The following is a 15344-nucleotide window of genomic DNA, read 5'->3' on the forward strand; positions in this document are numbered from 1 at the left end:
TCTAGGCAACGTAAAGAAACAAATTTCCAAGAAAAAAACTTCAGATAAAAAAGGAAGACATCAAAGGGAGTGGCCTCAGTATTCTCCTCTTGAAGATATTAAGCAGCGGAAAGTATTAGATCTCAGAAGATGGTAATCTCTAAAAATTGACTTTTTTCCTTAACCACACAATACCACTGTCATACTTAATAAAATTAACAATATTTCCATAGTATCTGATTCCCAGGCTAAAGTTAGATTTCCCGGATTTTTCTGAAGTAACTTCACGCTTGGTTGCTCATAGTGGGACCCAACCATGAGCCATACCTTGTGTTTGCTTGTTGTGGCCTATATGTCCCTCCTAATCTAGAACAGTCTCTACCTCACTTCTCTCACGGTTTTTGTTTCGTTTTGTTTTTAATTCTAGGAGATTGACTTCTTAAAGAGACTTGGCCAGATATCTTGTAGAGTGTGCTACCTTCTGGATTTGTCTAATTTTTTTCCCTTGATGGTTGTCTAAATTATTTCTGTAACCTCAGTATTTCCTGAAAGCTGGAAATTAGACATAAAGACTTGGTTTGGATTCTGGTTGAACATTTTAGGCAAGAACACTGCCTAAGTGTGATCCTGTGTCCTCCGTATTGCATCACATCAGGAGGTACATAGTATCTGGTCACCCAGGATTAGATTCTGAGAGTGATCGCTGGGTTTCAGTGGTGACAGCCTAGCCCACATTACCAAGGTTCTTTGTTCCCCTCTGCAGCCATCATGTAATCAGTCAGGTGGCAGCGGCATCAGGCTGATAATATCTTGTCCCCATCAACTTTTCACCTAATGGTTTTAGCCAAACCCCATTGACAATTGTTGCCTGAATCCTTGTTGCAAAATGGTGATATTTCAAATTTCTATCATTTCTTCTCCTTTTATTAGCTGATATTCTTCTTTTTTTTTTTTTTAAAGATTTTTTTATTTATTTATTTGAGAGAGACAATGAGATAGAGAGAGCATGAGAGGGGGGAGGGTCAGAGGGAGAAGCAGACTCCCTACCGAGCAGGGAGCCCGATGCGGGACTCGATCCCGGGACTCCAGGATCATGACCTGAGCCGAAGGCAGTCGCCCAACCAACTGAGCCACCCAGGCGCCCTGATATTCTTCTAATAATAAGAACTTTCACTCATCAGCTGGGGCTATTTGGTTACCTTAGAATACAGCTCCTATTCTAAAGAAAAAAAATGTTTAATTAACGATAGCTTTTAAATATTACTAGTCTATGATTTGTGGTTTTAAAAATTACTTGTATGAGGTTTAAAAATGCTAGATATCATCAGTTATTTAATAAATATTAGACTCTTTACTGTGGGTTGAGAATAGAGATGCACAAAACATGGCCCTTGTTTTCTCAAGGTTTAAAATGTAGGTGAGAAATGGGAACTAAGCAGAAAAAATATAAAATATCTCAGGCAATCTGTCAGATGATGAGTATGAATAAACTACCATTAGTAGAGGAGGTAATGAGGAGCTTGGTCGTAAGAGAGGCTTCACTGAAGAGCTAGGTCTTAAGAGAGGAAATCTGAGGGGATGGAGGGTCCAAAGGTCTTTGAATGAATGGTAGGAAAGTGTCTTGCTTGTTGGTAATGAAGATTAGACAAGCTTGTTTGGAGTGAAGCTCAGAGAAGCCTAGAAACTTGCCCAACATCACATGGTGAATAAGTAGATCTTGTATTGAAACTGAAGAGAGCCAGACTCCAAAGTTCATATTCTTTCTTTGTAACACCTGTCATGATCTATATCTTGGACACCAGGCTAAGGATTTAGTTTTTTTCTTATGATGTAGAGAGAAACCACTGATGATTTCTTTTTTCTTTCTTTCTTTTTTTTTTTTTTTAAAGATTTTATTTATTTATTTGACAGAGAGAGAAACGGCCAGAGAGGAAACACAAGCAGGGGGAATGGGAGAGGGAGAAGCAGGCTTCCTGCTGAGCAGGAAGCCCGATGTGGGACTCCATCCCAGGACCCTGGGATCGTGACCTGAGCTGAAGGCAGATGCTTAACGACTGAGCCACCCAGGCACCCCATTGATGATTTCTTAACAAAAGAGCATTTTACAAAGATAAACTGGTAGTAATAAGTATGTAGAGTGTGTTGGAGAAAGACACTATAATCCAAAACAGTAATGTTAGTTTCTTTGGAGAAAGGCTTTGCCCATTTTTGCTTCTAATCCCTTAGGTTTAAGATATGTTTTAAAAACAAATTTGGATAATTGTGTTTTAATAGTACAACATGTAAAGCCATAAAGGCTTGGATGAAGAGGATAGATGGGAGAAATAACCTGAGGGGAAAAATTACCAGGATGACAAGCTCATTTCCCACTGAGAATATTACAAGATTAGGGTTGCAGTGGAAACACCCATAGGAAATAGTAGAAAGTCAATTAAAGTTGTAGGCCAGTCACGAGCAAGACCAGTAAAACAAGTTTGGATGGATGAAGAAATAGGGAAAATCTTAAGGGTGCCTAGGATTGATCCTAAGGCTTTGTGAAGAAGTGTTCAAGATGGAAGGGAGAGATTTAAATATGATAGAATAAGTCTTTTTACTTCATTCCTTCTCTCTGTTGGAGAGGTAGACCTTCCTCTGCCCTTCAAGGTTCTTCTAGCTGGACTTAGAATCAAATTGACATGAGACAGATTAACAGGAGAAAATCAAATTTAATAATGTATGTATAGGGAATCCACACAGACATGGAAATTCCAAAGACAATGTGGTAACATGAAGCTTAGTGAGCTAAGGAGAGGGGTAGGAGTCTGAGGATACAAAGGGGAGGAAGGCCATTAGCAGGAAGGTGAAAGGAGATGTTTTGAAAAACAAAGTTTGCCCTATTATGCAGATCAGTTTCTTAGGTAAAGGGGAGTCTCTGTCAATAGCTCTCTTCCTCTTAAAAAGCAGGCAGTTGGTGGGGGGGGCGGGTAGAGAGCTTTTTCTGAATCTGCTGGGTTTGGGTTGCTTTTAACTCAAAATAATGTTCGTGCCAAAGCTGTCCATCTTGGGGTGACCTGCCCTTGGCACCTACACCTCAAACCCATGGAAACAATAGCAAAGTTTAAAAAAAAAAAAAAAGGGAAAAACTCTATCTTCCCTGAAACAAAGAAATAGCAACATCCCCAAGCCATAGGTTTTCATTCAAGTTTATCAAATCCTGTGCACTCTGGACCAACAGAGAGAGGACACTAAGGGCTACACAGACTATGGTGGGCCTCAAACAGCGCAGGTTTCCCTAATGTTCGTGTGGCAGTCCTAAAACCATCTGGTGACCCTCTGGTTAGATCCAGGGGTGTGGAGCAGCTGCATCAGTGGAGAAACATTGGAGTTCTTGGTGGAGATCCAGTTCAGCGCTACAGAAATGCAGGTAGGGGCTGTGGAAGGAGACCTCCCGCTGATCTGATTGCCACTCGATTATCTTACCCCTTCATTTCCAGCCAAGGACAGTGCCTCTAGTGAATTGCTGGGAAAGTTGGTGATGGCAAGAGTGAAACACAGGCCTCACATTTCCTGATTTCAAAACATTACAGAGCCGCATAATCAAAACAGTGTGGTCCTGGCATTAAGACAGATTTGTAGACAAAGCGGTCAGAATAGAAAGCCCAGAAATAAACACTCATGTAAATAGGCAAACAATCTTCAGTATGGGTGCCAAGACCACAGAACAGAGGAAGGACAGTGTCTTCAGCAAATGGTGCTGGGAAAAGTGGCTATCCTCCTGCAAAAGCATGAACTTGACCCTTACTTTTCACCATACACAAAAATGAACTCAAAATAGATTAAAGACATAAATATAAAGATCTAAAACTATAAAGCTCCTAGAAGAGAACATAGGGAGAAATTTCATGACATTGGATTTGACAACGACATCTGAGATATAACACCCAAAACACAGGTAATAAAAGTAAAAATAGACAAATGGAATTATGCCAAGCCTTAAAACTTCTGTGCATCAAAGGAAACAATCAACACAATGAAAAGGCATCCTCCAGAATGGGAGAAAATATTTGCAGATCATATATCTGATAAGGGGTTAATATCCAGAATCTGTAAAAACTCCTACAATTCAGCAACAACAAAAAATATCAAAGAACCTGATTAAAAAATGGGCAAAGGACTTGAATTGACATTTCTCCGAAGAATATGCAAATGGCCAACAAGCATACAAAAAGATGTTCAACATCATTAATCATCAGAGAAATGCAAATCAAAATTGCAGTGTGATATTACCTCACACCCATTAGGATGGCCACTATCAAAAATGCAGAAAATAATAATTATTGGCAAGGATGTGGAGAAATTGGAACTTTTATGCACTGTTGGTAGGAATATAAAATTATAAAATGGTACAGCACCTATGGAAAAGTATGGCAGTTTCTCAAAAAATTAAAAATAGTATGTATGTGGGCGCCTGGGTGGCTCAGTTGGTTAAGCGACTGCCTTCGGCTCAGGTCATGATCCCAGGGTCCTGGGATCGAGTCCCACATCGGGCTCCCGGCTCAGCGGGAAGCCTGCTTCTCCCTCTCCCACTCCCCCTGCTTGTGTTCCTGCTCTCACTGTCTCTGTCTCTGTCAAATAAATAAATAAAATCTTTAAAAAAAAAAATAGTATGTATGTTATGGGCCGAATGTTTGTGTCTCCCCTCAATTCATATATTGAAATCCTAACCCCCCCAAGGTGATGGAATTAGGAGGTGGGGCCTTTGGGAGGTAATTAGGTCATGAGGGTGGAGCCCCCATGAATGGGATTAGTGCCTTATAAGAAGAGACAGAAAGAGGGAGCTTGCTTCCTCCTCTCTGTCTCTGCTCCATGATGTGAGGATATAAGGAGAGGGTGGTCATATGCTAAACAGGAGGCAGCTTCTCACCAGACATTGGATTTGCTGGCATCTCAATCTTGGACTTCTCAGCCTCCAGAACTGTGAGAAATAAATGTTTGTTGTCGAAGCTACCAGGTCCATTGCAATTTGTTATAGCTGCCTGAGCTATAGGCACCATATGGTCCAGTAATCCCAATTCTGGGTATATATCCAAAAGAATTGAAAGCAGGATCGTGAAGAGATATTTGCATACTACGTTCATTGCAGCATTATTCACAATAGCTGAGAGGGGGAAGCAGCCCAAGTGTTCATTGATAAAGGAATAAAGAAAATGTGCTATGTACCTAGAATGGAATATTATTCTGCCTTAAAATAGAAGGAATTCTGACGCATGCTACAACATAGATGAACTTTGAGGAAGGACATATGCTTGATGAAATAAGCCGACACAAAAAGACCAATAATATGTGATTCACTTGATACTTAAGAGTGGTCAAAATCATAGAGACAGAACATAGAATGGTGGTTGCCAGTGACGAAAAGATAAATACTGTAGATTCCATTTATATGATGTGTAAAGTAGTCAAACTCATAAAAACAGAAAGTAGAGTGGTGGTTGTCAGAGGCTGAGGGGAGGGGGAAAAGGGTGTTGTCCAGTGGGTGTAGAGTTTCAGTCTTGCAAGATGAAAAAGTTCTAGAGATCTCTTTCACAACAATATGAATATAGCTAACATTACTCAACTGTACCCTTAAAAATGGTTAAGATGGTAAATTTTATGTTGTGTTTCTACCAAAATTATAAAAAAAACAAACAAAAATGGGGGGCAGATTTGACAGTGGAGAGTCGAAGATAGCAGACAACTCTTCAGTGATAATCGGCTCTATTCAAGGATGAGTAAAATCATAGAGGAAGCAACTTGATACATGTATATAAAAGTTGCAAATAAGCAAAAACAGGGACAACTGCAGGAGGTATATACATCTTTGGGAGAGTTAGTCTAGGAAGTAAAGTTAAAATTCAGAATAAGCCCTACTTATCAAAAAAGTTGTAATTTACACATTTCTCAAAATGAAGTCAAAGAAGAGATTGTGTGACAACAGAAGGAAATAACTGACAGGCCCTTGGAAAGAAGTGGAGAAAAAAAAAAAGTCATTGTAGAGGTGAAAACCACATTTGAAGCAAGGAAAAAAAAAACCCAACCCAATGAAAAACATAATCAAGTCAATGGTGAGCCAGTGTGAGGCAATCGCACAAAACTCACATGGAAAATAACAAAGACATAAAAATGATGAAAGAACAGATAAATATTGGGGCTCCTGGCTGGCTCAGTTGGTGGAGTGTGTGACCCTTGATCCTGAGGTTTTGAGTTTGAGTTTATTTAAAAATAAAATCTCAAAAAAAAAAAAAAAAGAACAGATAAATACGGATAACAGACAGAGGCTCCAAATAGTACTAACTGGTATTCTTGAGGAAGAGATGAGAGCAAATAGAAAAAAAAAAATAATTTGAAGACACAGCTGGAAGGAATATTCCCCAAATGAGGAAAGGCTAGAGTCTGCAGATTTGAAAGGGTAAATTGTGTCCCAGGAAAGGAAAGTCAGTACAGATTGATGAGCACCAAGGCATGTTCTAGCGGAGTTACTGAAATTCAAGCATAAGGAGTCCTGGGCACCCAGGTGCAAAAACAGTTATACAAAGGGAAATTATCCCTTTGGTCTTGGTCTTCACCATGGCAGCACTGGCTGCCAGGCTACAGGGGAGTCATGTTTCTCAGGAGAGAAAAAGTCACCCAGATGTCACATTCACATTGTCATTCAAGTGTGGAAGCAACAGACTCCAAATCATGTGAGAATTCAGTGCCAACAAAACCCATGAGCTCTTAGCCATTCAACAAGGAATGTAAACCACCCAAGATATTGGGGGTAAAGAAAGGAACGGAAAGCAGTAGGAAACAAGTCATGTTGACCGCTAAGTCCATTTATAGGAAATTTAGTCGCAGAACAGAATGTTGGTGGAGCTATGAATACCTGAGCTTAGGGAAGTTAGCTTCTGAGTTTGAAATGAGAGCTCTATAATGCCAACACTCTCAGGCCAGGATCATTTCTGTGGGTAGGAGTTCGTTTTTAAACAGCCTTGCAAATAGATATAAACAAAATCATTCTTAATGTGTTCATTGGTTTTTTCTTTTGTGGATGTAAACCAGTTTGTAGTCTTTCCTGGAGGATGATTAGTGTGTGAGTTTCCTAGGGCTACCATAACAAAGTGCCATAAACCGGGTGGCTTAAAACAACAGAAACCGTCTCATAGTTCTGGAGGTTGGAAGTCTGAAGTCAAGGTGTTGGCAAGGCCACATTCCCTTTGAAAGCCGTGGGATAGAATTTTTTGCTTCATTCTAACTCCCAGTGCTTTGTTGGCAGCCCTTGGCATTCCTAGGCTTGCTGCTTTGACGCTTCTGCCTCCATCTGTGTTTCCCCCCACCATGTGTCTGGGTCTTCGTCCGGCAGGCATTCTCCTCTCTGTGTGTCCTTCTTCTCTTTTTATAAGGACACTGGTCATCTTGGATTAAGGGCCCACCCCTACTCCAGTGTGACCTCCTCTTAACGCAATTCCATCTGCAAAGACCCTGTTTCCAAGTAAGGTTGTATTCATAGGCACCTGTGGTTAGGACTTCAACTCTTTTTAGGGAGGTGTAGTTCAGTCCATAACAATTCGTGTATTATGTGGCTACATAATAACCATATAGTTAAGCGACCATAAGCATCTTTTGTATCTTAGTCTTAAAGGTTCTAGTTCAGCCTGTTGATTTGTAGAGGCACCATTATGCATATTATATGGACATACACGAATATACATACATGTACCTGTAATTTCTCTTTTTGTAATTAATTTTAAGGTAAGACTAAAACTGTGTTTAGTGCTAAGTCTTATTTCTCCTTTTTGTTTTGGCCACTGTGAGCACCTTCATTAGAAAGCAGTTGGGAGGTGCACCTGGCTGGCTTAGTCCATAGAGTGTGTGACTCTTCATCTTGGGGTTGTGAGTTTGAGCCCCGCATTTGGTGTAGAGATTCCTTAAAAAAAATAAAATCTAAAAAAAAAAAAAAGCAGTTGGGAAAAGGTCATTTGAAAGCCAATACTATTTCTTTTTTTCTGATTGAATAGTCTGCTTCTTTTCTCCTCTCTTCACATTAGCTGCAGTCACTTCTCTTGACACGTGACAATTTGGAAAATTGTCTTGATTACTCAGTGCAGTGAAATTGTGCCATGGAAGGATTTTGTGTTACACTTTAAAATTCTCTGGGACAATGGAACCATTGCTTCTCACCCAAGGGTTTTTAGTTGGACATAGTCAGTGATAAATTGTTTTTTAGTCTGAGTTGAAGAATCTGAAAAACTGATACATGGGGACAGTGCTTTGTTTCGTTTCTCCAGTATTTTTGAAGTTGCAAATAATCATGTATGCAGCTCAATTAGGAGCTTACACTGAAATTTTAGTAGTTGGTGCCTACATTTATATATTATTATTTCTTTTCCATTGGTTTAGATAACATCTGTGGTTAGTTAAACTTAGCTAACTTTATTAAACTGGATGGTTTATTGTTGTTATGCATTTACAATATACTTAATAAATATAAAAATATTTTGAGTAAAGATTTTACATTGGCTTATATGAGTAAAGTTTTCATTATGCTAACACATTTAGTTGCCATGAATATTATATTTCTGTATCCACATTTTGTATTCATTCAAGTGAAGAAAACAGTCTTTTGTTTTCTTAGGTACTGCATAAGCCGACCACAATATAAGACTTCTTGTGGTATCTCCTCATTAATTTCGTGTTGGAATTTTTTATATAGCACAATGGGAGCTGGAAAGTAAGTATTTATTAATTTATTGGTATCCCTAAATTCCAAATTCAGAAGTTTTTTAGTAAAAAGCAATACACTTTTTCTGTAATTGAAGTTTTAAGAATAAGTTTTTCATACATCAAGAAAAAAATTGCTGCATTTTGTTATAAGCCTTTAGCTAAAAATAATAAGCATGCATTATTTGTGACAAAATAACTATTAAGAATATAGTTGACCCTTGAAAAACACAGGGGTTAGGGCAGTCTCAAATCCACATATAACTTTTGACTCCCCAAAAACTTAATGACTCATGGCCTACTGTTGACCACAAGCCTTACCAATAACATAAACAGTAGATAAATACATACCTTGTGTGTTGTATGTATTATATACTGTATTCTTACAATAAAGTAAGCTAGAGAAAAAATGTTAAGAGTGTCATAAGGAAGAGAATGCATTTAAAGTACTGCATTGTATTTATAAAAAAAAATTATCTGTGTATAAGTGGACCTGTGTGGTTTAAACCCATGTTGTTCAAGGGTCAACTGTATTACTAAAATTGTTTGCAAATCAGACAGACATATGAACATTGAGGCAGGTTATATTTGCATATGATTGGAATGGTAAAATGAAAGGTAATGTTTCTTTTGTAGTCTTCCACCTATTACCCAAGAAGAAGCTTTACGTATTTTGGGCTTTCAACCCCCATTTGAAGATATTAGGTTCGGTCCTTTCACTGGAAATACAACACTTATGAGGTATGAAGTCCTCGCTTACAGACAATACTTTATTTCTAGTTCTGCGAAATAACAGTGCTGTAGATGTGTGTTGATAGTAAAACCATGTTTCCAGCTGCTGGGCCCCAGCCTTTGGTAGATACACCAAACTTGGGTGCTGCCCGAATTTTGCTGGAATGGGAATAGTGCCATCTGTGCTATGGAATTGTTGCTATGAGCAGACTTTCTTGTCATTTTCAGATGGTTTCGACAAATTAATGACCACTTCCACGTAAAAGGATGCTCATATGTTCTATATAAGCCTCATGGGAAGAACAAAACAGCTGGAGAAACTGGTAAGTAAGCATATAGAAGATTTTTACACACACACGCCTTAGGATCTGTCTCAAAGATTGGCTGATTTGGTTCATGGGACATTATGCAAATCTTAAACACAGTCTATTATTTTTATATGTCTTTATCCAAGGGGGAAATCTTTTTTTTTTTTTTTTTTTTTTTAAGATTTTATTTATTTATTTGAGAGAGAGAGAATGAGAGACAGAGAGCATGAGAGGGAGGAGGGTCAGAGGGAGAAGCAGACTCCCTGCCGAGCAGGGAGCCCGATGCGGGACTCGATCCCAGGACTCCAGGATCATGACCTGAGCTGAAGGCAGTCGCCTAACCAACTGAGCCACCCAGGCGCCCCAAGGGGGAAATCTTAATAGAAATCTGTAAGGTACTTCTCATAACATGGGTGAATATTTTTAGCTCTTCTCATCTTTGCATGTAGAACTTTTAGAATTTTAAAGTATGTCCTAAACACTACTTTAATGCCTTGCTTGTATTGTTTGGGCCTATGGTGTGTGTGTGTGTGTGTGCTGGTAAAACTCTTTCAGGAAGCAACATGGAATTTGCAGTTCCTCTTCCTAAAAAGGAATGCCAGGATTTTAGAATATCTGATGGTAGGTCTGCATAGTAACATCTAACAACAGGACAATGGTCTTTGAAAGTGACAGAGTTCTATTACAGAATAGTCTTGGCTGTAACAGAGAGTAATGGAATTGATCTTCAGGACTGTTTTAGTTATATGCTTGTTATATTTGACAATTTCTATCTTTCACATTTCATCATAGCCTTTGACTTTACTGATTAGAAAATTATAATATAGTTAAGGAAAAAAATTATTTGACACTTGTTAAAATGGTAATGGAGGCTTTATTCAAGACTGTTGTAGTGGATTATTATAATGGGAGCAGAGATGGGATTCAACCCTGAGTACAACAAAGACTACTGGGATTTATAGCCAATTAGCAAAGTGAGTGGATGGGAGGTTACTATAAGGGGGCATGAAGGGGAGTTAGGGCGATCCTTGCTAACTGGTCTGAGAGGATTCTTTTTTTTTTTTTTTTTTAAGATTTTATTTATTTATTTGACAGAGAGAGACACAGCGAGAGAGGGAACACAAGCAGGGGGAGTGGGAGAGGGAGAAGCAGGCTTCCCGCAGAGCAGGGAGCCCGATGCGGGGCTCGATCCCAGGACCCTGGGATCATGACCTGAGCCGAAGGCAGACGCTTAACGACTGAGCCACCCAGGCGCCCCTGGTCTGAGAGGATTCTTATGGTAGGCAGGCCAATGGCAGGCTACAGGCTTAGACATCAAGAGTGGGACATGAGGAAACTGATCATGTATTAAGGGTGACAGAGTCTCCTTAAACTGGCTTAGCAGGATTCTTGCTAAAACTGGACTAACCAAGGATGGACACAGAAGCCTGAGGTGGAGGCCTAGTAGAGAAGAGGGCTCTGAGGAACTTAACCAGTCTGGTTAAAGAGGGTACATGGTTTACCAAGGTGAAGGACTGAACAGAGAGTAGGATATAGCCTGTTGACCTGTAGCAGGAATATTAAGGTGGTTATGAGTCAGGCACACTTGGGAGTTGACAGGTGTTGGTTTCTATACATGCTGGTTCTGTGACCTTGAACAAGGCATTTAGGACCACTTACTGAGTCCAGTGTAGACCTTTGTCTTTCCGTATTTGTACCAATCCCATAGGGTCACTGTGAAGATAAAAAGAGACATATTTGTTATATGCCTCGCCCCTTGTCTGACACAGAGTAAGGACTCAGTAAATGTTAGCTTTTATTCTTACTCCCTGAATTCTGTGCATTTGCAGAGAGCCTGTCCCTGTGGAAAAAAACAGCTTTAAATGAACGGTGTGTGTTGTTTTTTTTTTTTTCTTTTCTGTTCCTGGTGAGACTCAACACACTTCCTCAGGAATTGGTCAGACAGTTAAAAACTAACAAAGGGGGCGCCTGGGTGGCTCAGTTGGTTAAGCGACTGCCTTCGGCTCAGGTCATGATCCTGGAGTCCCGGGATCGAGTCCCGCATCAGGCTCCCTGTTCAGCAGGGAGTCTGCTTCTCCCTTTGACCCTACCCCCTCTCATGTTCTCTCTATCTCACTCTCTCTCTCAAATAAATAAATAAAATCTTTAAAAAAAAAAAAAAACTAACAAAGGATATACTTTCCAGGTTGTTAATTTTCTCTTCTACTGTGTTTAGTTTGCTTTTTTTTTTTTTAAAGAAAATTGTCCACTGAATTTCAGTTTAAAAAAAAAATTCAGTCATGTTTTTCATTCCAAAAATACCTAGTTCTTTTTCAAATCTTAAAATTTTTTTTTAAACTTGAGGTATGGTTGGCATATAACATAACATTAGTTTCAGATATGTAACATAATAATGATTTGCTGTTGTATACATTGCAAAATGATCACCACAATGGGTGTAGCTCACATCTGTCACCACATGTAGTTACAGATTTTTTTTCTTGTGATGAGGACTGTCAAGCTTTACTTACTTTACAACTTTCAACTATAAAATACAGCATTATTAGCCATAGTCTCCATGTTGTACATTATATCCCCATATCTGGCTTATTTTATAACTGGAAGTTTGTGCCTTTAACCACCTTCACACATTTCACCTTCCCTATTTTATTTTATTATTATTTTTTTATCTTTTTTAAAAAGATTTAATTTATTTATTTGACAGAGAGAGAGAGACAGAGAGAGGGAACACAAGCAGGGGGAGTGGGGGAGGGAGAAGCAGGCTGCCCGCTGAGCAGGAAGCCCAGTGCGGGGCTCGATCCCAGGACCCTGGGATCATGACATGGGCCATCCAGACGCTTAATGACTGAGCCACCCAGGCGCCCCTCCCCATTTTATTTTTTAAAGTCTCTTGTTTCTTAGAATTTCAAGCCCCCTTTATTATTTTTTTTCAAATACAATAAACCTTTTTTTCCCTGTATTTGATCTAATATCTAAAATTTGTCTGATTCTACTTTCTCTTGTTTCTTTTGGATTTCACTTGAGATGTTGTGTTTCTTTTTGTGTTTAATTTTTCAAAACTGTAATCTGTTTATTTGGATTTACTTTTGTGGCAGGGTTTGGGGCTTGGTTTGAATTTAAGAATCTTGAGAGAAGATTTGCATTTAGTTTTGCCCATTTCCTGGAGAACTGGGACAATTTTTATTTAAACTCTCTAATTGAAGATTTTTTTTGATGATACAGATAGCATCATTCTGAACTGGTTTATGATTTTGAATTCTTGGAGGGAATCTTGGCTGCACCATCAATCCAAACTTTAGACCGGCACATTTCTCTGGTCTCTGTTCCATGTGGTCACTTTATTTCTGGTTCCCCTCTTTACTGCCTCTGTTGTTCTAGCTTTGCATGGGTTCTCTCCTCTTGTCCTCTTGCAAGGGAAGGCAAAACTTTACCTCTACCCATCTTAGGTTTTCAGCTGGGACATGTAGCAAAAAGACAGATGAGCAAGTTTATTAACACGTACGGCGCACTTCATGTGGGAGAAACCTCAGTGAAAAGTAACTCAGCCTGGTGGCTTAGAATGGCTTACTTAGCATCTGCAACAAAGAACAATACATTTGTAGAGAAGTGACGGGACAAGAGGAGGCTATTTGGGGAGCCCAGGGCATCCCAGGGAAGGTTACTTATGTGGGAGGGAACTAATGGAGTAAGGTTTGTTTACAGATTCCTCTGGTGCCATCTCTGGGCTAAGAGTCTGTCTCCGGTAAAAGGAGAATTTACATCCTGCCTTTAGGTAGGGAGGGGGAGGGTTGAGAGAGCTTTTCCTGCATTTGCGGCTTCTTAATTGCCTTCAGCTCAAAATAATTTTTATGTCAGAGAGGCATATTTTGGGTGACAGGCATATTTTGGTTTCCTTCCTGCTCCATTCTGCCCACCCGCCCCCCCCCCCAGCCTTATTTCCTGCAGACCTCCTGCAGCCATCAGAGTAGAACTTTACCTTTTATGGGGTTTAGCAGAAACCCTCAGGACAAAGGCCTTCATAGGACCTCTACTTTTATTTATTTTTTAGTCTCTGGAAATTCTTCAGTTATGTATTTTAACAGATCTTTTTAATATTTTATCCAGTATGTTTGTTATGTCATTGACAGGGCTATTTAGGGTCTCTGTATCCCCAGGAAGAAAAACTGACGGATCAGTTTAAAAACTTTATGTTTATGTATTTGTGTTTATTTTCACATTTATGTTCTGTTGAATGGAACAATCCTAAACTCAGAATTCTTTAGACAACAATATACTGTGAATGCTATGAATCTTTCTGTGATTAAACTTATGTATTACGATCAACGTCTATCTCTTTAAAACAGATTTATTTGTAGATATGCATATAGGAACTAAACCAAGCACAATTTAATTAGTGGTACTGTTGCAGGATCGCAGGGTTCTTGTCTCACGGAGTCGAAGAATGAATCTTGTGACACAAAAGGGTGAAGTCAAGTGAAAGTTTATTAAGTGAAGGTGAGAGCAGAAAGGAAAGAAAAAAACTCTCCAGAGTGAGAGGGGTCCTGAATGGGTTGTCACCATGGGCTTTCACTGGCAGTCTTCTATTGAGAACTGACTGGAAAGCTTGTGGCCTTGAGATTCTTCTGCAACCTTGGTTTGTTCCCTTACCTCTTGTTCTTCTCTGTCTCAGCGTCTCCTGCCAGGAATAGTTCCGGAGCCTAGTCAGGGGCCTCCTGTCTCTCCTGCCTAGACCTTCACGCCTTCCCTATTCGTGAGACGGGACCTGTGGGCAGAGAGAGCTATATTGGGATTGTGAGGAGTGACTGATTGTATACTTTTTAATTAATGGGGGTTAGGGATAGCGCCAATCTCCAAGGAATCTGGAAGCAAGGCTTTCAGGACCGTGAGGGCCAGATGCTGCCAAGATAAGGTTCCTTTTAAACTTGAAGGCACTAAGGCGGCCACGGGTTCCTTGAGGAAGGTCACGCTCTGCATGTTTCAGGTGTCTATCAATGGGCTGCAAGCTGTAAGATTTTAGTTTAAGCTACATTTCTTTTGCCTTTGTTTTCCATATCAGTACCAGTTATGGATATATATAGAGTTTTCCGTAAACTGTATCATTCAGATTAGTGGCTTGACTTTCATTTGGTATATTAATTATTCCTGCTTTAATACTGAATGTTTTATACAGTTTTGGGGTTTTAAGGTCTTTGGTCTGTTTTTTTTGTTTGTTTGTTTGTTTGTTTTTAATCAGCATTGACAAGTAAGGAGCATCTTTGGTAACCCTGGTGATTCCTTAATGTACTTTTTACTAATATTTAATTATTTCTGCCTGTTAGCCCCATGACACATTTCCTAAGAATGTATATATGTTTTGTTCTAGGAAAGAGACATCTTATACTTTATTTCTTCAAATTAAAGGAAAATAATATTAATTATGTTGGTTCTAGATTTTTATCCTAGCCAGGTCTGTATTTTAGTTTACGGTGATGCTAGCTTATGATATCAGTCTGTAAAACAAGATACTCATCATTACCATGATCATATTATATATCATATTGACCACTGTCATCTTGTTCATATGATATTAACTTTTGAGGGTAATTTCATTTTTTTTAAAGATTATTT

At 39.2% G+C, this 15344-nt stretch overlaps 1 protein-coding gene across 1 annotated transcript in view; it reads left to right on the forward strand.

Annotated features, from left to right (window-relative positions):
• BIVM (basic, immunoglobulin-like variable motif containing) overlaps positions 1-15344 on the forward strand; it is a 30873-nt gene that overhangs the window by 12789 nt on the left and 2740 nt on the right. The window contains exons 3-7 of the mRNA XM_081815514.1: positions 6-132; positions 8612-8707; positions 9334-9438; positions 9658-9752; positions 14573-14742. Coding sequence (XP_081671640.1) covers positions 6-132; positions 8612-8707; positions 9334-9438; positions 9658-9752; positions 14573-14742 — 593 coding nt within the window. The remainder of the gene's footprint in view (positions 1-5; positions 133-8611; positions 8708-9333; positions 9439-9657; positions 9753-14572; positions 14743-15344) is intronic.

The sequence above is a fragment of the Leptonychotes weddellii genome, chromosome 3 (genome assembly GCF_054177405.1).
Source record: "Leptonychotes weddellii isolate Sample4059 chromosome 3, ASM5417740v2, whole genome shotgun sequence".
Classification (NCBI taxonomy): Eukaryota; Metazoa; Chordata; class Mammalia; order Carnivora; family Phocidae; genus Leptonychotes; species Leptonychotes weddellii.